General features: G+C 36.2%; 1 protein-coding gene across 1 annotated transcript in view; it reads left to right on the top strand.

The window, feature by feature from the left end:
- CPA3 (carboxypeptidase A3) overlaps positions 1-15552 on the top strand; it is a 29093-nt gene extending 13541 nt beyond the window's left edge. The window contains exons 7-11 of the mRNA XM_019748849.3: positions 1281-1391; positions 2307-2397; positions 3401-3603; positions 5387-5471; positions 14983-15552. Coding sequence (XP_019604408.3) covers positions 1281-1391; positions 2307-2397; positions 3401-3603; positions 5387-5471; positions 14983-15170 — 678 coding nt within the window. The 3' untranslated portion in view covers positions 15171-15552. The remainder of the gene's footprint in view (positions 1-1280; positions 1392-2306; positions 2398-3400; positions 3604-5386; positions 5472-14982) is intronic.
- Positions 15553-15858: the final 306 nt, after the last annotated feature.

Raw genomic sequence — 15858 nt, 5'->3', positions numbered from 1 at the left:
TCACTCCATTATCTATTGTATTCTTTTTTTTTCTTTTTTTTTTAAGATTTTATTGGGGAAGGGGAACAGGGTTTTATTGGGGAACAGTGTGTGCTTCCAGGCCTTTTTTCCAAGTCAAGTTGTTGTCCCTTCAATCTTAGTTGTGGAGGGCGCCGTTCAGCTTCAAGTTGTTGTCCTTTCAATCTTAGTTGTGGAGGGTTCTGTTCAGCTTCAAGTTGTTGTTCTTTCAGTCTTAGTTGTGGAGGGCGCAGCTCAGCTCGAGGTCCAGCTCAGCTCCAGGTCCAGTTGCTGTTGCTAGTTGCAGGGGGCACAGCCCACCATCCCTTGCGGGAGTCGAGGGATTGAACTGGCAACCTTGTGGTTGAGAGCCCACTGGCCCATGTGGGAATCGAACCGGCAGCCTGGTGCTCTAACCACCTGAGCCACCTGGCCGGCCCTATCTATTGTATTCTGACTCCTGATATCTTTTAACTTTCTCTTTCCACAGTTTTTGCACACAACACACTGATGGAATGTGCATGACAATGGCTTTCTGAGCATGGAGCATTTCACTAGGAATGAATTTGCTACGTAGTAGAACTGATTTATCCCTGTGATTGTTTTACCTCTTCTAGCTGAGGGCCCAGAGCTCCCCATACTCAACCCATAAAGGAACACATGTCACAGGACTACAAGACATCTCTTGGTTCAGATGTAGATGTACCTGCAAGAGATTTTCCAAGAAAGGAGAAATTTTTGGTAGCCATAGGAAGTCCAGATAATTAGAGAATTTTCAGTCAGCTGGGAGGAAAACAGTTGATCGGTCAATTTCTAAACACTTGAGTTTTTTATTAGTACAGCATTTTTCTTTAATCCTTTAATTTATGAATCCTCTCCAATATTTACATATTCTGATGCTTACAGATCAATCCATATTTACTTAAAGGATGTGAGGGGAAGAATACATTTAAAACATGTTGCACTGTTAATTTTTCATGTGGACTCTATTCTTCCTATGGAATTATCTTGCCTGTTACATTTGGAATGCTACAAGTCTCAATATTAAATGATCCTTTAAAGAATGTTCAGTTCAATTAATTTCACTGGTCTGAATAAGTGTCATGTTTTTCTGTCATCTATATGGGTCATTTATCTTTGTGCAGTGTAGGGGAAATGTGTTTGAAATCATGTGACCTTGGGCAAATGACTTAAGAAATGGTATTTATTACTATTATAACCACAGCTTTCCACACAGTTGCTAAACTTTACACCAATAGCTCAATTTTCTCCTATCCCTACAGGCAACCAAAACTTATGGAAAAAACAAAATCATGACCAAGCTCCTGGACCAAATGAATTTTTATGTTCTTCCTGTGTTCAACGTTGATGGGTATATTTGGTCATGGACACAGGTACTCTTCTGTAATTTGTTTAAATAACATATTATTTACTGGCTTTAATGCACACCAATTGTTATGCATTAAATTTAAGATTTGGGAAACTAGTTAATTCCAATTCAGAAAAACGTATTTTTAAAAATCTCAATTTCAGACTAAGGCAAGCACCATTTCCTAGTTGCATAGGTGTCCTTGAAATAGCATGAAATTTTTGCTGCTGAAACTGGTAATATGGAAAAATGAAACAAAGCAGTAATGATAAAGGAAATGTATGTTGCATGATATGGCAAAGGCATATTCTAGCTAAGAAGACAAGTCACTTAAAGGTATTATGAACACATTGACTTCAAAGCCAAAGTCACTGTAATCCATCCACTTGGATCTAAATTGAGACAGAATTTGAGGAGGAATCATTGTATCAAAAAATAAGTAGAAGAGTACCACAGATGTACATCTGTCTTTTAACAGGATCCTTTTATTGCCCTGCTATTGCTAAACAAGATTAACAATGAACTATCAAACAGATACCATCACATCAAGTTCTTTTCTGAAAATTATGCTCCAACAGTTACAATGTGACCTTTATTATATCTGAATCTATAAATGGTGAAAGATGTAATGAAGTTATAATTTAAATTATAGGTAATTTCAGAACATTGTTGATCACTTTCTAATACTGAGAACTAATCAACAGTTTTTAAAACGAAATGAATGATTTGATCAAGTCCTCAGAATATTAATATAAAAAGCAATGTTTCTAAAAATATTACAAGTTATAAGAAAATGTATTTTTCTTTATAATAAAGGGCTTCAGCTTAACTAGATAGATTTCAAATAAAGCTGTAGATACTTGCAGAGAGGATCTGAAATAATCAAACTGAAAAACGCAACCTGACCTGTTGTAAACACTTCCATCATTCAATCCTGCAGAACCGCATGTGGAGGAAAAATCGTTCCAAGAACCAAAACTCCAAATGCTTTGGCACTGACCTCAACAGGAACTTTAATGTCTCCTGGAACTGTGAGTTGACTTGGTCTCAAGGAAAATAACTATAAAGAGTGTTTAGACACCAAATTTAGTTAAACCACCTACTTATTTCAGTAAAGATGTGTTTTCCCTGAGTGAGGTAGTTTTCTAATCTAAAAGTGAAAGATAATCATCACTACCATAGAAGTATTATGAATGTTTTGTTGGATGGGGGGAAGTGGATAGTAGGGTTGTTTATCAAACCATCTCTTACTTAATATATATAGCTTGCCAAAAATCAAGCACCATCCAGATGCACAAAAATTCAGATAATCTAAAGAGAGGTCTCAGGTCCCTCCTTTTCCTGGTCTGATAAAAGTTGAGAAATACCAGTTGTTAAAACCAACACACAAGTAGGTATTCAGATGTTTAGTGAAAATGAATATCTGAGGCAAAGAGAGTGAAAGGTTTAATGGAAATGCAATGAATAAGCAGAGGCCTGCTACATCAGATACACTGTAGTTGCTACACAAACAGAAATTTTTCATTACATATATTCAAGGAGAAATGACCAGTACCCTGATTCATAAATTTGTACTTTACCGAACTTTGTTGAAAATATCACTTCAGCTTTATAATTCTAGTCTACCGAAATGAATGTGACAATAGCAGCTCTCCCTAAGTGAGAGTTAGCTGCCTGCTGCAACAGGCTGAAGAAACCTGGGCTCAAAGAAGGTAATTTACACTAGACCCCGGCAAGTTAGCGCTGGAGCTGAATTGGGATCTAGATGGCCCCAGACGCTGGGCGCTTCTGATGTATTATTCTTGTGACCCTGCAAAAGGAGGAAAAGTAAACAAGGCTAAGAATATTCCAGGGGACTGTCCATTACACTGAATCGTGTGTACAAAGTGAGTCTGCGTGACTGCGGCACCAGAGGCATTGACGCAGCCCTGTAAGCCTGGGAGACTAAAATGTGGAAAAAATTTTGTGAGCCCACATCAGAAGGGGGGCCGTACTGATGGGGAGCAGACTGTGATCTCATCCATGTCCTCGCAGCTTCTCCTAACACCGAGAACCCATGTACAGAGACATATCGGGGCCCCGCACCAGAGTCTGAGAAAGAGACCAAAGCCGTCACTGACTTCATCCGAAACCACCTGAACTCAATCATGGCCTACATCACCATCCACTCCTACTCCCAGGTGCTGCTGCTTCCCTACGGGTATACAGCAGAACTGCCACCGAATCACAAGGAACTGGTATGTAGAAAAAAGCATGTGGTTCACGCATTGACACCACCATTGACTTTTAGTCTGTTCTTCGTTTGTAATTTGGTTTACGTTAAAAGAATTCCATACTTTAATACCAAAGAACAGAACTAAGGAAGCTTACCTTGGAGTTACAATCATAATCCTTAGATTAATTTTTCATGTGAAAAAAGTATAGAGATAATACAATCTTTCAATGTGATTCTAAGATAAAGCCAGCAGGAAGAACCAGCCAGAGTAGATTCCATTACTACACAGATAGTCGTGTACTTAAATGTTTACAATGCTTCATACTGTAAAACCACACATTGCAAAAGCCTAATAGAACAGCAAATACATCTGCTACGTATTCCTGTCCCCAAAATACTAGATTGAAGGAGACCCACTCTATTTTTACCCTCCTGATCAATTTGGGAATGATATTAATTCTTTTACTAACCAGAGAATGTTAGTGAATCTTCCTCTCACTGAGAACACAGTCTTTCCAGAACTGTGATCCACTAAGCATCCTTTTCCTTTCTAAGAAAACTATTTTATGTTAGCTTTAAAAAAAAAAAAAAATCTACATATGAGTTTCAATGAATCACAAGAATTAGCAGTGTGGATAAATGAATACCCATAAAAAAGGGTAAATATTTTAAATTGATATAGAAGAAAAGAAATAAAGCAGATAGATGAAATTCAGTGTCCCACATCCCATGATGGTTGGCAAATATAACACATTCAGTAAAAGTCATGGTTCAAATACTGCCTCATAAAATTTTAAAAAATAATCATAATAATTTAAGAGATCACAATTGTCATTCTGACATTAGTCAATTGTTTCTGCACAACAGCATTTAATTTTGAGTTGGAGCAAAGATTTGGACCAATCATTAAAACCATCTGTGCATATACAACAAAGAAAATTTACAAGCAATATATGGCCCATAGAGTCATTTATGTAACCAATCTAGTTGTGAATCTGAACCCATGAGTTTGAGTAACTTACGCAAAGATACAGCAATGCAATTTCAGTCTACCCTTCGGAAAATGGTATTATGGATTTAAAAATACAAATATACACAACAAACCACTTTGAGTACTACAATAAGAGTTCTGACACATCAACTAAATTGAGAAAAAACTTATTTCTTGGTTATATACATTATACATATAGACTGAAAAAAAATTGTTACTTAGAGTACAAATATGTTAGTGACTATATTCCATAAAGTTCATTCCAATAAATTACTCAAGCACAAAACACTAATGTGTGTTAAATGTCATGAAATGCCACTCTGGAAGAAAAACTCTAGTAGCACTATTTTAAAGAGGAGTCAACCACCTCCTTCCCTTGGCATGCTAAAACCAAATGTGAAGGAAGTCTAGCGAGCTGTAGAACCTATAAAGACAAAGGAAGGACGAACAAGGGAGGAACTGGCTTGGAAGAGACAAAAATCTGAAGCCAGAAAAAAATCTCAGAGGAAGAAGAAAGATATGTTTTATAAAAGGAAGGATGAAAGGGAGAGGAGGAGGAAAAAAGGAGAAGGAGGGAGGGAAGAAGGAGAAACAGAAAAAGTATAGAAACACAAAATGAGGTAAGACATTACTGTGGACAACTGTTCTTCACAAGGACAATCTATCTTACTGAAAATAAATTTCTCATTTAACCACTTATTTTATTTTGATTTTCTAATGCCAAATAACCAGTATAATTGACTTTTTAAAATCCCTAGTAAATTCATGGTATTTACATAGTATCCTATTATTGCTAACCTCCTTTTCTCTCCAGGCCAAAATTGCAAAAATCAGCACTGATGCTTTATCAACTCGGTATGAAACCCGCTACATCTATGGCCCAATAGCATCAACAATCTGTAAGTTTTTCCTATTATTTACTGTGTCGTTTTCCCTAATTCTTTTTTATAAATATTAACAAAAATTATAGAATTTGTAAATTAGGATTAGAACATCTTGAATTGCTAATTTAAACTTCAGGCAACTTTGAATTATATGTGAACCTAGGGAATAGATTCTGCCCTTGGGGGGGGGGGGGTAGATTTTTCTAGAAACAAATTACACTGACCTTTTTACAAGGTTACAAGGTCAACAGAAGTTATTAAATCAAGATAAATTTAGTTTGATTCATCCACCATCCTGTTCCCCACCACCAACAATAGCATTTTATCCTCACAGGAATTAATAAGAATTAGTTGAGGCAGAGCTGACAATTTTTTAAACCAATCAACTTTAATTGGACTTTTTCTTCCTTGGTTCTGTCCCCCATGAAAGCACGGACTTTCCCCTAGCTCCTGGCGGGAGAAGGGGAAGGCCAACAGTTTCAGCCACTTTGATCATATAAAACCACTTTCCTGTTCCCTCACTAGCCCCTTCCTACTGTGTTCAACTGAAATCTATATGGTGGACTAAGAAAGGTCAGAGGGTTCTAATTTTGTTGATTTTAGTGTCTCAACACCACTTTTTACTCTCACTATTTTTAGACTTCCTTTGTCTTTGTACATTCTTGAATTATTGACTTCAATTTCTTACAAGTGAGGCACTGTGCTTAGCCCTTGATTTTCAGTCTCAATTAATCCTCAGAACACCCTATGACATGGCTAGTACTCATAACAAGCTCACCTGGGATTCAATCCCAGGTTCTAACAAAAACCAAAGCCCATGATCTGGACCGCTGTGCACCCTGCTCTCCCACTTAGGGTTTGTAGCTAAAATAATCAGGCTTTTCTACTTTTAAGGAATGAAAATAAATTCATTTGGTTTTCACCAAAAACCATTAATTCAGACGTTGGGAAGTAAGATCATTTCTGCTTTGGCAACTAAATCCCACTGATGTTAGTTTGCAAATACTTTAGCAAAAATTGCCTTTTTTCCAAACCATTTCCAAGCTTCAGTTCTTAGCCCCAAACTTTACAGAAAATTCCCAATGAAACTACTTACAGAACCTTAACTTTCTAACAAAATTTAACTCCTCAAAAGCTAGGATAATACTTCAGTTATCCTCTCAGACCACATATTATCTATCACTGTACAGGGCATGGGACAACAGCAGAATTTCCATAAACTTGCTCACTGAAAATGGTGTTCTGACTTATCCAAAATGAGTGATCGTGGATTGATACCACAAGACTAGACTTGACTTAGCCTGCATTACTCTCTAAAGCCATGACATCCAATATTTTTGGATATTTGAAGACTGCATTTCATGGACAAGCCCCCACCACCAAACACACCCGCACACGCATACTCACACACTAATTTCTATTATGCTTTTAGAATTTGTGGATTGAGAAAATAAATATGCGCATGTGAATCTATGGATTCCTTATAATAACTCTACCCTGCCACACCTTATAAACCACTTCCCTAACCTCAGCTAAAAGTATAAACTTGGATCTAAAAGTCTACTCCCTCGATAATTGCCATGAAATTTGAAAATGCTGGAGTCATCACAAACAACTCCTAGAGCCTACTTATTGGAGGCTGCTTTGGTGGAACTGAAAAGATGACTAAAAAAAAAAGATAAGTCCCATTCCTAGAGAACATTCATCATCAATCACCTATCAACCAGTCATTGCCAAAGAGCCGAAGAGAAAGTACAATGACATAGCCAACCTCCAGCATCCAAACAGATCTTGCTGCAACACAGCTATGCCAGGAGTTCATTATACATACACGCAGATGATAACAAGATTTCAAAACAGATAATATACCTAGCTACGTGAGTGAACAAAAAAGTAAGCAAAGTAAAGAACAAGAGAACAGACTAGAAGACCAGTTTAAAATGACAGCCTACTTAGTGGATACTGAAAAATAGCAGGGCCAGATAAGCCACCAGATATAATGTAAGAGCAACTCTTACATCATAAACAGGAAAAACACACAGATATTCTTGGCACTAAAGAATAAAGGGTTCTAAAACTGGTAGTTACAAAACAGTCATAGGGATGTAAAGAATAGCGTAGAGAATATAGTCAACATTATAATAACTATGTAAAGTGCCAGGTAGGTACTAGACTAATTAATTGGGGGATCACTGCATAAATTATATAAATGTCTAACCACTATGTGGTACACCTGAAACTAATACAATATTGAATGTCAAAAAATAAAATAAAGAACAAAGTATTGTAAAAAGGAATAACTTTTGCAAATGGCAACTAGAGAATCAAAGAATTGTTACTCTGACACTTTCCATGTCTACATATACAATCTATATTTGCATACATATATGAAAATTATGAGTGTACTAGCGTACACATGGCATCGCATCACAATCATTTAATGAGCAAGAAGTTTATGGAGGGCCTACCTAATATCCCAGCATTTTGGAGTTTTGAGAGGCAGGTGAGAAGATTTAAGACACAATAACTGCTCTCAAGGACTCACATTCTAACTGGGAGGAGCAGATAGCCAAAGGTACCATAGCTCATGCCATCAAGTCACTTCGGAAATGAGAGGATACAGTGAAGAGCAGTTACTAAGCTGTACAACTGTGTAGCAGTATTTTATACTTTTATATTATACTATATTATATTATATTATATTATATTATATTATATTATGACTTTTTTAAAGGAATTCAGATTTAGAAAGAATGGCCTCTTCCATATAGGGCTGCAGCAACTTGATAGATGTTCAAAAATTTTAGGAGTGATTGCTTTCATAAAGCATCTGATTGAATGTTAAACATTCATAAGAAGTAAGGGGTAGCAAAGTGGATGACTTGGTGAGAACAGCAAATAAGGACACCCCACGATTAAAATTTAGTCATCCCTGTATCCGACTAGTTCCTTAACAAGTCCCAAGATTTGAGGAAAGCATCCAGCACTAGCCAGTATTTTTCTGTTTGAGGTGACAGAGGTGGAAGAAAAGATCTGAGGGAGCATTTTAAAAACCCGAATTGTGGCGAGATCTCTGACCTCCAGAAAAAAATAAATGTTTCCAATTTGAATCTAAGAAGTAAATAGAACAAATAAGTTAAAACCATAAAATTTTAAACCAGGACGAAAAACAGAAGATGATCTAATTCATGGTTCTCAAGCCTGATACCCCATTAGAGTCATCCAAGTTTTTAAAATACACAGACGATCAGGTCTCCCTCACACAGATTCTGATTTCATTAGTCTATGGTGGGGTCCAGGCACTTGCAATATTTTTTAGTGCGCAAAGTGATGAAACTAGGGTTGAGAACCACAGATTTTAGCTAACTCCCTGGTTTGTGAGTTTAGAATTGAGATACGCAAAGATTTCATCACTTAGGGACAGAATAAGAACCAAATGCATCATTCCAGACCACAATCAAATGGTATGCCAAGCACTTTGCCACAAAGCAGCAATATTTAAATGGCACAAATATTGATGTTAAAAGATTGTGAAATGCTTACATTTGCCTATTGATAGCCTATTCAATCCTTTACCATCTTAGAAATAACTGAACATAGTACCTGGTTAGCAAGAATAGTTCACTGAATTAGTAGGAACCAGGTCACTTATACCATTAATATCATCTATCTGTGAGTCACATCATGAATTAAGAAGTTAAGTTCAAAGTGCTTTTCTTACTGCCTTCCCCATGTACCAAAATTGCTAGATCTGCTCCTATTTCTCAACCCCATACTGTTTTCCACTCTACATTTTGAAAAGGAGAAAATCAAGACCTCGAATTTGTAGCTCACAACACCCAATATCTATATACTAAGAGATATTCAAGCTGAGATTATATTAAGGAACAATAGAAGTGCAGAGAAAATATTTCACTTTATGACCATGTATCTCTAGTTTCAGCTCTTGCTTGAAATAGGATTTTCACTTAGTGTCGATATAAAAGTGCAGGTTATTATGTTTAATGCATGTCAATAATACTTTTTTTAAACAAGCACACATTCATTCACCAGCATCACTCTACGTGAATTCCTTTGGGCTGAAGCCAGATTCCTAGTTCAGTTCAGTTTTATTTTGACTTGTTTTGATTGTATTATAGTAAGTTCCTTGCACCTAATGTGCCTTGACAGGAGTAGGAAATTTTTTAATGTTGATATATTAAGAAAATATTGTCAACAACAAAAACATTATCTCGTAGACCTCACCGAAGACTCTCTATTGGGAGAACTATAGATTAACATACAGTAGATGGTACAGTACAATGGTTAATAGCACAGATTCTGAAGACAAGCTGCCTGGGTTTGGTTCCTGACTCAACCACTTACTCGTTGTGTGTCTTTGAACAAATTATTTAATCTCTCTGTGTCTAGGTTTCCTCTTCTGTAAAACAGCAGTTGGGACTTAAATCATAAACTTGTGATAGGAATTAATGAAAATAGTAATGCACATAAAGCGCTTATAAGGTCACCTGGTATTTAGCAACTGATTGTTATAAATATTATAACATTTTATAAATATATATACATATTTTAGTGGGTACACATGCAGGTGATAAAAGGCTAAGTTCAACAAATTAAGTTCTATAATAATGTATTCTTACAAGTAAAAAGCTTTCAGTGTTGCATTTATTTTATGCCTTAATATAGTTTTGGTTTATAAATTTAAGATTTTGAAGATAAAAAGGGAGTATCATGAAAGAAAATATATTACACTCAATAACATCACACAATTATAAAAAAAATCACAAATTATATATATTCTCAATCACCACTATTAATCTTAATGAGAAATTTCACATAAAGTAAATTTATCAAAATGAAATAGCCATGCTCTTTAAGTCTTTGAAATCACAACAGTTTATTTACCTGCAAGTGGAGAGCTGGTACAGCTAGAAACTAGCCAACTTTATTAAAATGTCTAACACACTCTAAATCACCATGCATGACACAATTCCTATTTGCCAGCCTCCCATTGTGACCAAACTCTTAACACTTTTGGGCTTTTTTCCCTAATGAACTGAAAAAACAACTCTAGCTAAAAATGGCAGGCTTCTTGATCACTAAAGCCAGTATAGTTATCTCACCTTCCATGTTCACAAACTCCCTGCAACTTTGGACCCTGTTGACATCCCTCCTTCTCGCCATTCCTTTGGCTTCCTTGACACTGAACAATCCTGGTTTGCCTCCTCCTTCTTCTTTTCCACTCTCTCTCGGCTGACTGCTTGTAAAAGTAGACATTTTCCAAAAAATAGGTAAAAATGCAGATACCTCTCCAGGTTCTCTCCTCAGGCCCCTCTTCTTCTTCTACTACTTTCCTCATCACACAAGTGCTCTCTGTCCTCACAGGCTGAGCCTGCATTTGCCACCTACGGCACCAGGTAGCCCATCTAGGAAATCACCTTTCCCCATGCAGTAGTTACCCGTAGGAATCAGTGGGAGCCCCACCACACTAGGTGAACCAACCAAACTAAGACAGAAATGCAAAGGCTCTGAAAACCATATTGTCATTGGAACTATAAGTCACAATAGAAGAGCAGGGTCTGCATGCTAAACCTAAACAGGGTGACTGCTGCTAAAATAAATTTCAATTAAGATTCAAGATTTAACAGAATAGCTAAAATGCCCAGGATACAATAAAAAATAACTTGCTATACCAAAAGTGAGGAAATCACAGCCTGAATGAGGAAAGACAAGCAACAAATGCCAACGCTGAGATGATGAGTTAAATGTTGCAATTATCTAATAAGAATTTCAAAGTCCCCATCATAAAAATGCTTCAACAAACAATTACACATAGGCTTGAAACAAACAAAAATATAGAAAATCTCACCAAAGAAATGCAAGATATAAAAAGGAAACAAATGGAAATTATAGAACTGAAAAATACAATAACTTAAACATACAAAAAAAAAGTTTTACTGGAATGGCTCAATAGTAGAATGAATATGAAGGAGGGAAGACTCAGTGAATTTGAAGACAGAGCAATAGAATTCACTCACACTGAAGAGACAAAACAAACTGGAAAAAAAGATGAGCAAAGCCTCAGGGACCTGTAGCATAATAGCAACAGCTCCAACATTCATGCCCTCCAAGTCCCAGAAGGAGAGGAGGAAGAGAGTGGGGCTGGAAAAAAAAAAAAACTGAAGAAATAAGGACTGAAATTTCCTAGATTTCCTAAAGACACAAACAAATACACTCAAGAAGCTGAGTGAACCCCAAACAGAATAAACTCAAAGGAACTCACATCAAGTCACATTATAATTAAAATTCTAAAACCTAAAGACATAGAAAAAACTCTTGAAGGCAACCTGAGAGAGACAATTCAGAGAAGGAAAACAATTCAAATGACAACAGACTTCTTATTTGAAACTATGGAAAGCCAAAAACAAGTGACATTTTTCAAGTGCTAAAAGAACTGTCAACCCAAAATACTATATTCAGTAAAAATATCCTTCAGAAATGCAGAGGAAATAAAGACATTCTCACAGGAAGGAAAACTAAGAGATTTTGTCAACTGCAGACCTACCCTTTTAAAATGGCTAAAAGGAAGCTCTCCAAATAACAAAGATGATAACAGAAGAAGGCTTGAAACTGTAGAAAAAAAGAACAATAGATTAGGGAATGAATGAATGAAGTAAATAGACTATCTTTCTCCTCTTGATAGTTAAATCAAAAATTGTAACTCCAAGGGCTGCTTGATGGCTCAGTTGGTTAGAGCATGAGCTCTGAACAACAGGGCTGCCGGTTCGATTCCTACATGGGCCAGTGAGCTGCACCCTCCACAACTAGATTGAAGACAATGAGCTGCCACTAAGCTGCCGGAGGGGCGGCAGGATGGCTCAGCTGGTTAGAGAGTGAGCTCTCAAAACAAGGTTGCCGGTTCAATTCTCTCATGGGATGGTGGGCTGCGCCCCTTGCAACTAAAGATTGAAAACAGAGACTGGACTTGGAGCTGAGCTGCGCCCTCCACAACTAGATTGAAGGACAATGACTTGGAGCTAATGGACCCTGAAGAAACACACTGTTCCCCAACAAGACATTTATTTTAAAAAAGTGTAACTCTATCTAATGTGATGCTCAGTATATGTACAAAAGTACTCAAGACAGATGTATTTAAAAAGTTGGAAGGGAAAAAGAACCTAAATGCAAGTTTTCTATATCTCACTTGACATGGTAAAATATTGATATTAATAGATTGTGATAAGTTATCTACGTATATTGTAATACCTGGAGAAAGCACTAAGAAACTATATAAAGTCATATACTAAAAAACATTATTATAAATATATCAAACTGGAATCCTTAAAATGTTCATTTAACCAAGCAAAAGGCAATAAATAAAAGAAAAATAAACAAAAATTAAATACATAAAATATAAAATGAATTCCTATTTCAGTGTAATGAGAAACAGAGGGAACAAATAAAAATCAAATAATAAGATGGCAGATTTAAGTCATAACAATAATTTACCTAAATATATTAATTAAAAGACAGACATTGGCAAGTAGATTAAAACCATACATGATTCAGAAATACACTATAAGAAACCCAATTCAAATAAAACATAGGTAGGTTGAAATCATAAGGCTAGAAAAAGATTTACCATGCAAACATTCATCAAAGAAGCAGTGGCCATATTAAAATATCAGGTGAAGTAAATTTCAGAGCAAAGTCCTGTTCTAGAAACAAAGAGGGATATTAATAATAAAAACAGGATCAATCCACCAAGAAGACATAATGATCCTGTGTAAATCAATTTCACCTAGGATGCTTCTGCCACTAATTTCAAAATTCGTTTTCCCAAGCTCCTTTCTGAATGCCTGATTGATGCTAAACATATCCTTGTGCTTTCTTCCTTTACCCTTTGTTTTCCCCATCACCACCCTCTCTGAGTTTCTGTTAATAATGTGGATTTTTTTTTCAGCCACACTGATTGAAATCTCAATCATTTTTATTAAATTCTGTGACTTTTCCATTTCAGTGTCTCTTACCTAGAGCCCCCAATTCTATTCCCAGTGTGGTGAGTCTACCGCTAGTTCAGGCTTTTATTTCACAATACCTCCTACCTTGTCCCTACTCCTTTCAATCCAGATTAATCACCCTAAGTGCAGCACTGAAATGGCTTATTAGTGCCTCCTGGAAAAAAAAAAAAAAAACACACAAAATAAAACAAAACAAAAACACACTGCCCTGATGTTTTCTGAGTTTTACCTACAAACTCTCACTGCCCCATTTATTCCAGTCCTACTGGATCTCACTAGTCCCTAAAAACACCTCCATACTTTTCCTTCCTTGTAGATAGTTCACTGGCCAGAATGCCTTTCTCCCATCTCCATCTGGAAAAGTATTAGCCCTTCTTCAAGTCTCTCCTCAAACACCACCTCCATCATGAAGGTGGTATGTGAGCAGGCACTGAGCATGAAATGCCAGCCTCCCCACAGGCATAATCCCTTTTGTCCCGAAAAGCTCCATAAGGTGTTGTACCTTTCCTACAGTACTTACATACGCGTATTCTATCCTGTCTCTATGGGTTCGCAGCTTTGACTTCTCTCCCCTAAAAGTAAGTTCCCAAAGACACCAGCAGCATCTTCTCCTTCTTTGCACCCTGCACCCACTCTCCACAGAGCCAAGTAAAGCGCACTGCATGTATAAAAGGTTTAAAAACTATTTGTTGAATAATTTAAGAGCCAACCTTATATCTTTCTACCAAAATATTTCTCTTTCTTCATCACAGCTTTGAATTCTTATCTTTCAAACCTAAAATGTTAGTGTCAGTTAAACTCAATACTTGTCCTCAAACATAAGTGATTTTATGTACAAAAAAAATAGTTTTTGTATTACGTAAAGCAAAATATACATAAATGCATTTATATGCACTTATATAAACTTTCTATGGATATAACCTATAGATGTGCTTACATTTTCAATCTTTTTACCAAATAATAACATTCTTAGTAAAATTCCATAAAAATTAACATGGAAATGTTGAATTAGGGGATTAAATACATTCTTGAGATAACTGACTCACGCTTTCTTGGTCTTTTAACTCTAAGAGCGTTTACCTTAGCAACGTAAATAGAAATAAATCTGAACTATTAGAAAGAGTGTCATTTTGCATAGTTCCTATGTATAGTTTTCATTGGGTTTTCAATGACCAGTGACCCCTCCTCAGTTGATTTCCTCAGCTACTAGCACTTGCTCAGACCACCTCCATCTGTGACAGTGTGTGCCAAGAAACAAACTCAATTTAGAGTACTGACCTAAGCAAAATGTAATGGAAAACGCAGCATATATTTTAAATGCGGGTGGGTTCCAAACCCATGATTATATTTTACTCTATCCTATGCAGACCACTACTCCCATTCATTACTGCAATTAACTGTACACATAATTATTTTTATTGCTAATTTTATACCAGTAAATTTCCCTTTCAAGAAAAACATTAGTGTTTGTTTCTAATTAAATATTTACTGCTTATGTTTTACAGACCCGACATCAGGTTCTTCTTTAGACTGGGCTTACAACCTAGGCATCAAACATACGTTTGCCTTTGAGCTCCGAGATAAAGGCAAATTTGGTTTTCTCCTTCCACAATCTCAGATAAAGCCAACCTGCAAAGAGACCATGTTAGCTGTCAAATTTATCGCCAAGTATATCCTCAAGCATACTTCCTAAAGAAGTGGCCTTGGAAAGGAATAAGCAGCTAATCCTTCTGTGTGCCTTTCGCCAGAAAGTCGATCTTCAATTATCCTAAACAAAGCTTCCACATCACCTGACTCCTACTCGTTTCAATCCTATGTTATTTCTTTTTGCTTTTACTTACTCTCAGTAGCAACTTAACAAATAGCTTTAAACAAAAGCTTTTAACTACTTTTCTTTGCTCCAAGTAAAGTTTGAACCCAGCACAAAGTAGTATTCTGAATATTTTGAAAGGTGATATACAGCGGGTCCCAGGAAAGAGATGAGAACCCTCAGTTTCTCCAGAATCAGATTTTCACCATGTGGCTTCATCATTTCATGTGCTAATATAATAAAATAAAATGTATTCCAAAATGCATCTTCTGTGTTTTACAAACTGTATTCACTACATTCCTCTATTAACATTTATAATTAAGAATTAACGTTCCTCATGAACTCTGTTAATAAGCAACGATATCTTCAATTTTCAAAAACATATTTTGCCTGCATATGTATATTTTTAAATACAAGTAGATATTGTTTCTATCTTCACAATAGCAAAAGGATATCCTAGCAGGAAGTAAAGGGGTTCATATAAAAATGAATCTCAGTGTTTTAAACAACCAGCTCCCATCAACACAGTGTACATTAAATTCAAAAGAGTTTAATTTAACCTGCCATAATC

This window comes from Rhinolophus sinicus, chromosome 17 (assembly GCF_057876585.1).
Source record: "Rhinolophus sinicus isolate RSI-liver-muscle chromosome 17, RSI-T2T, whole genome shotgun sequence".
Classification (NCBI taxonomy): Eukaryota; Metazoa; Chordata; class Mammalia; order Chiroptera; family Rhinolophidae; genus Rhinolophus; species Rhinolophus sinicus.
This window is presented reverse-complemented; position numbering and strand designations above follow the sequence as displayed.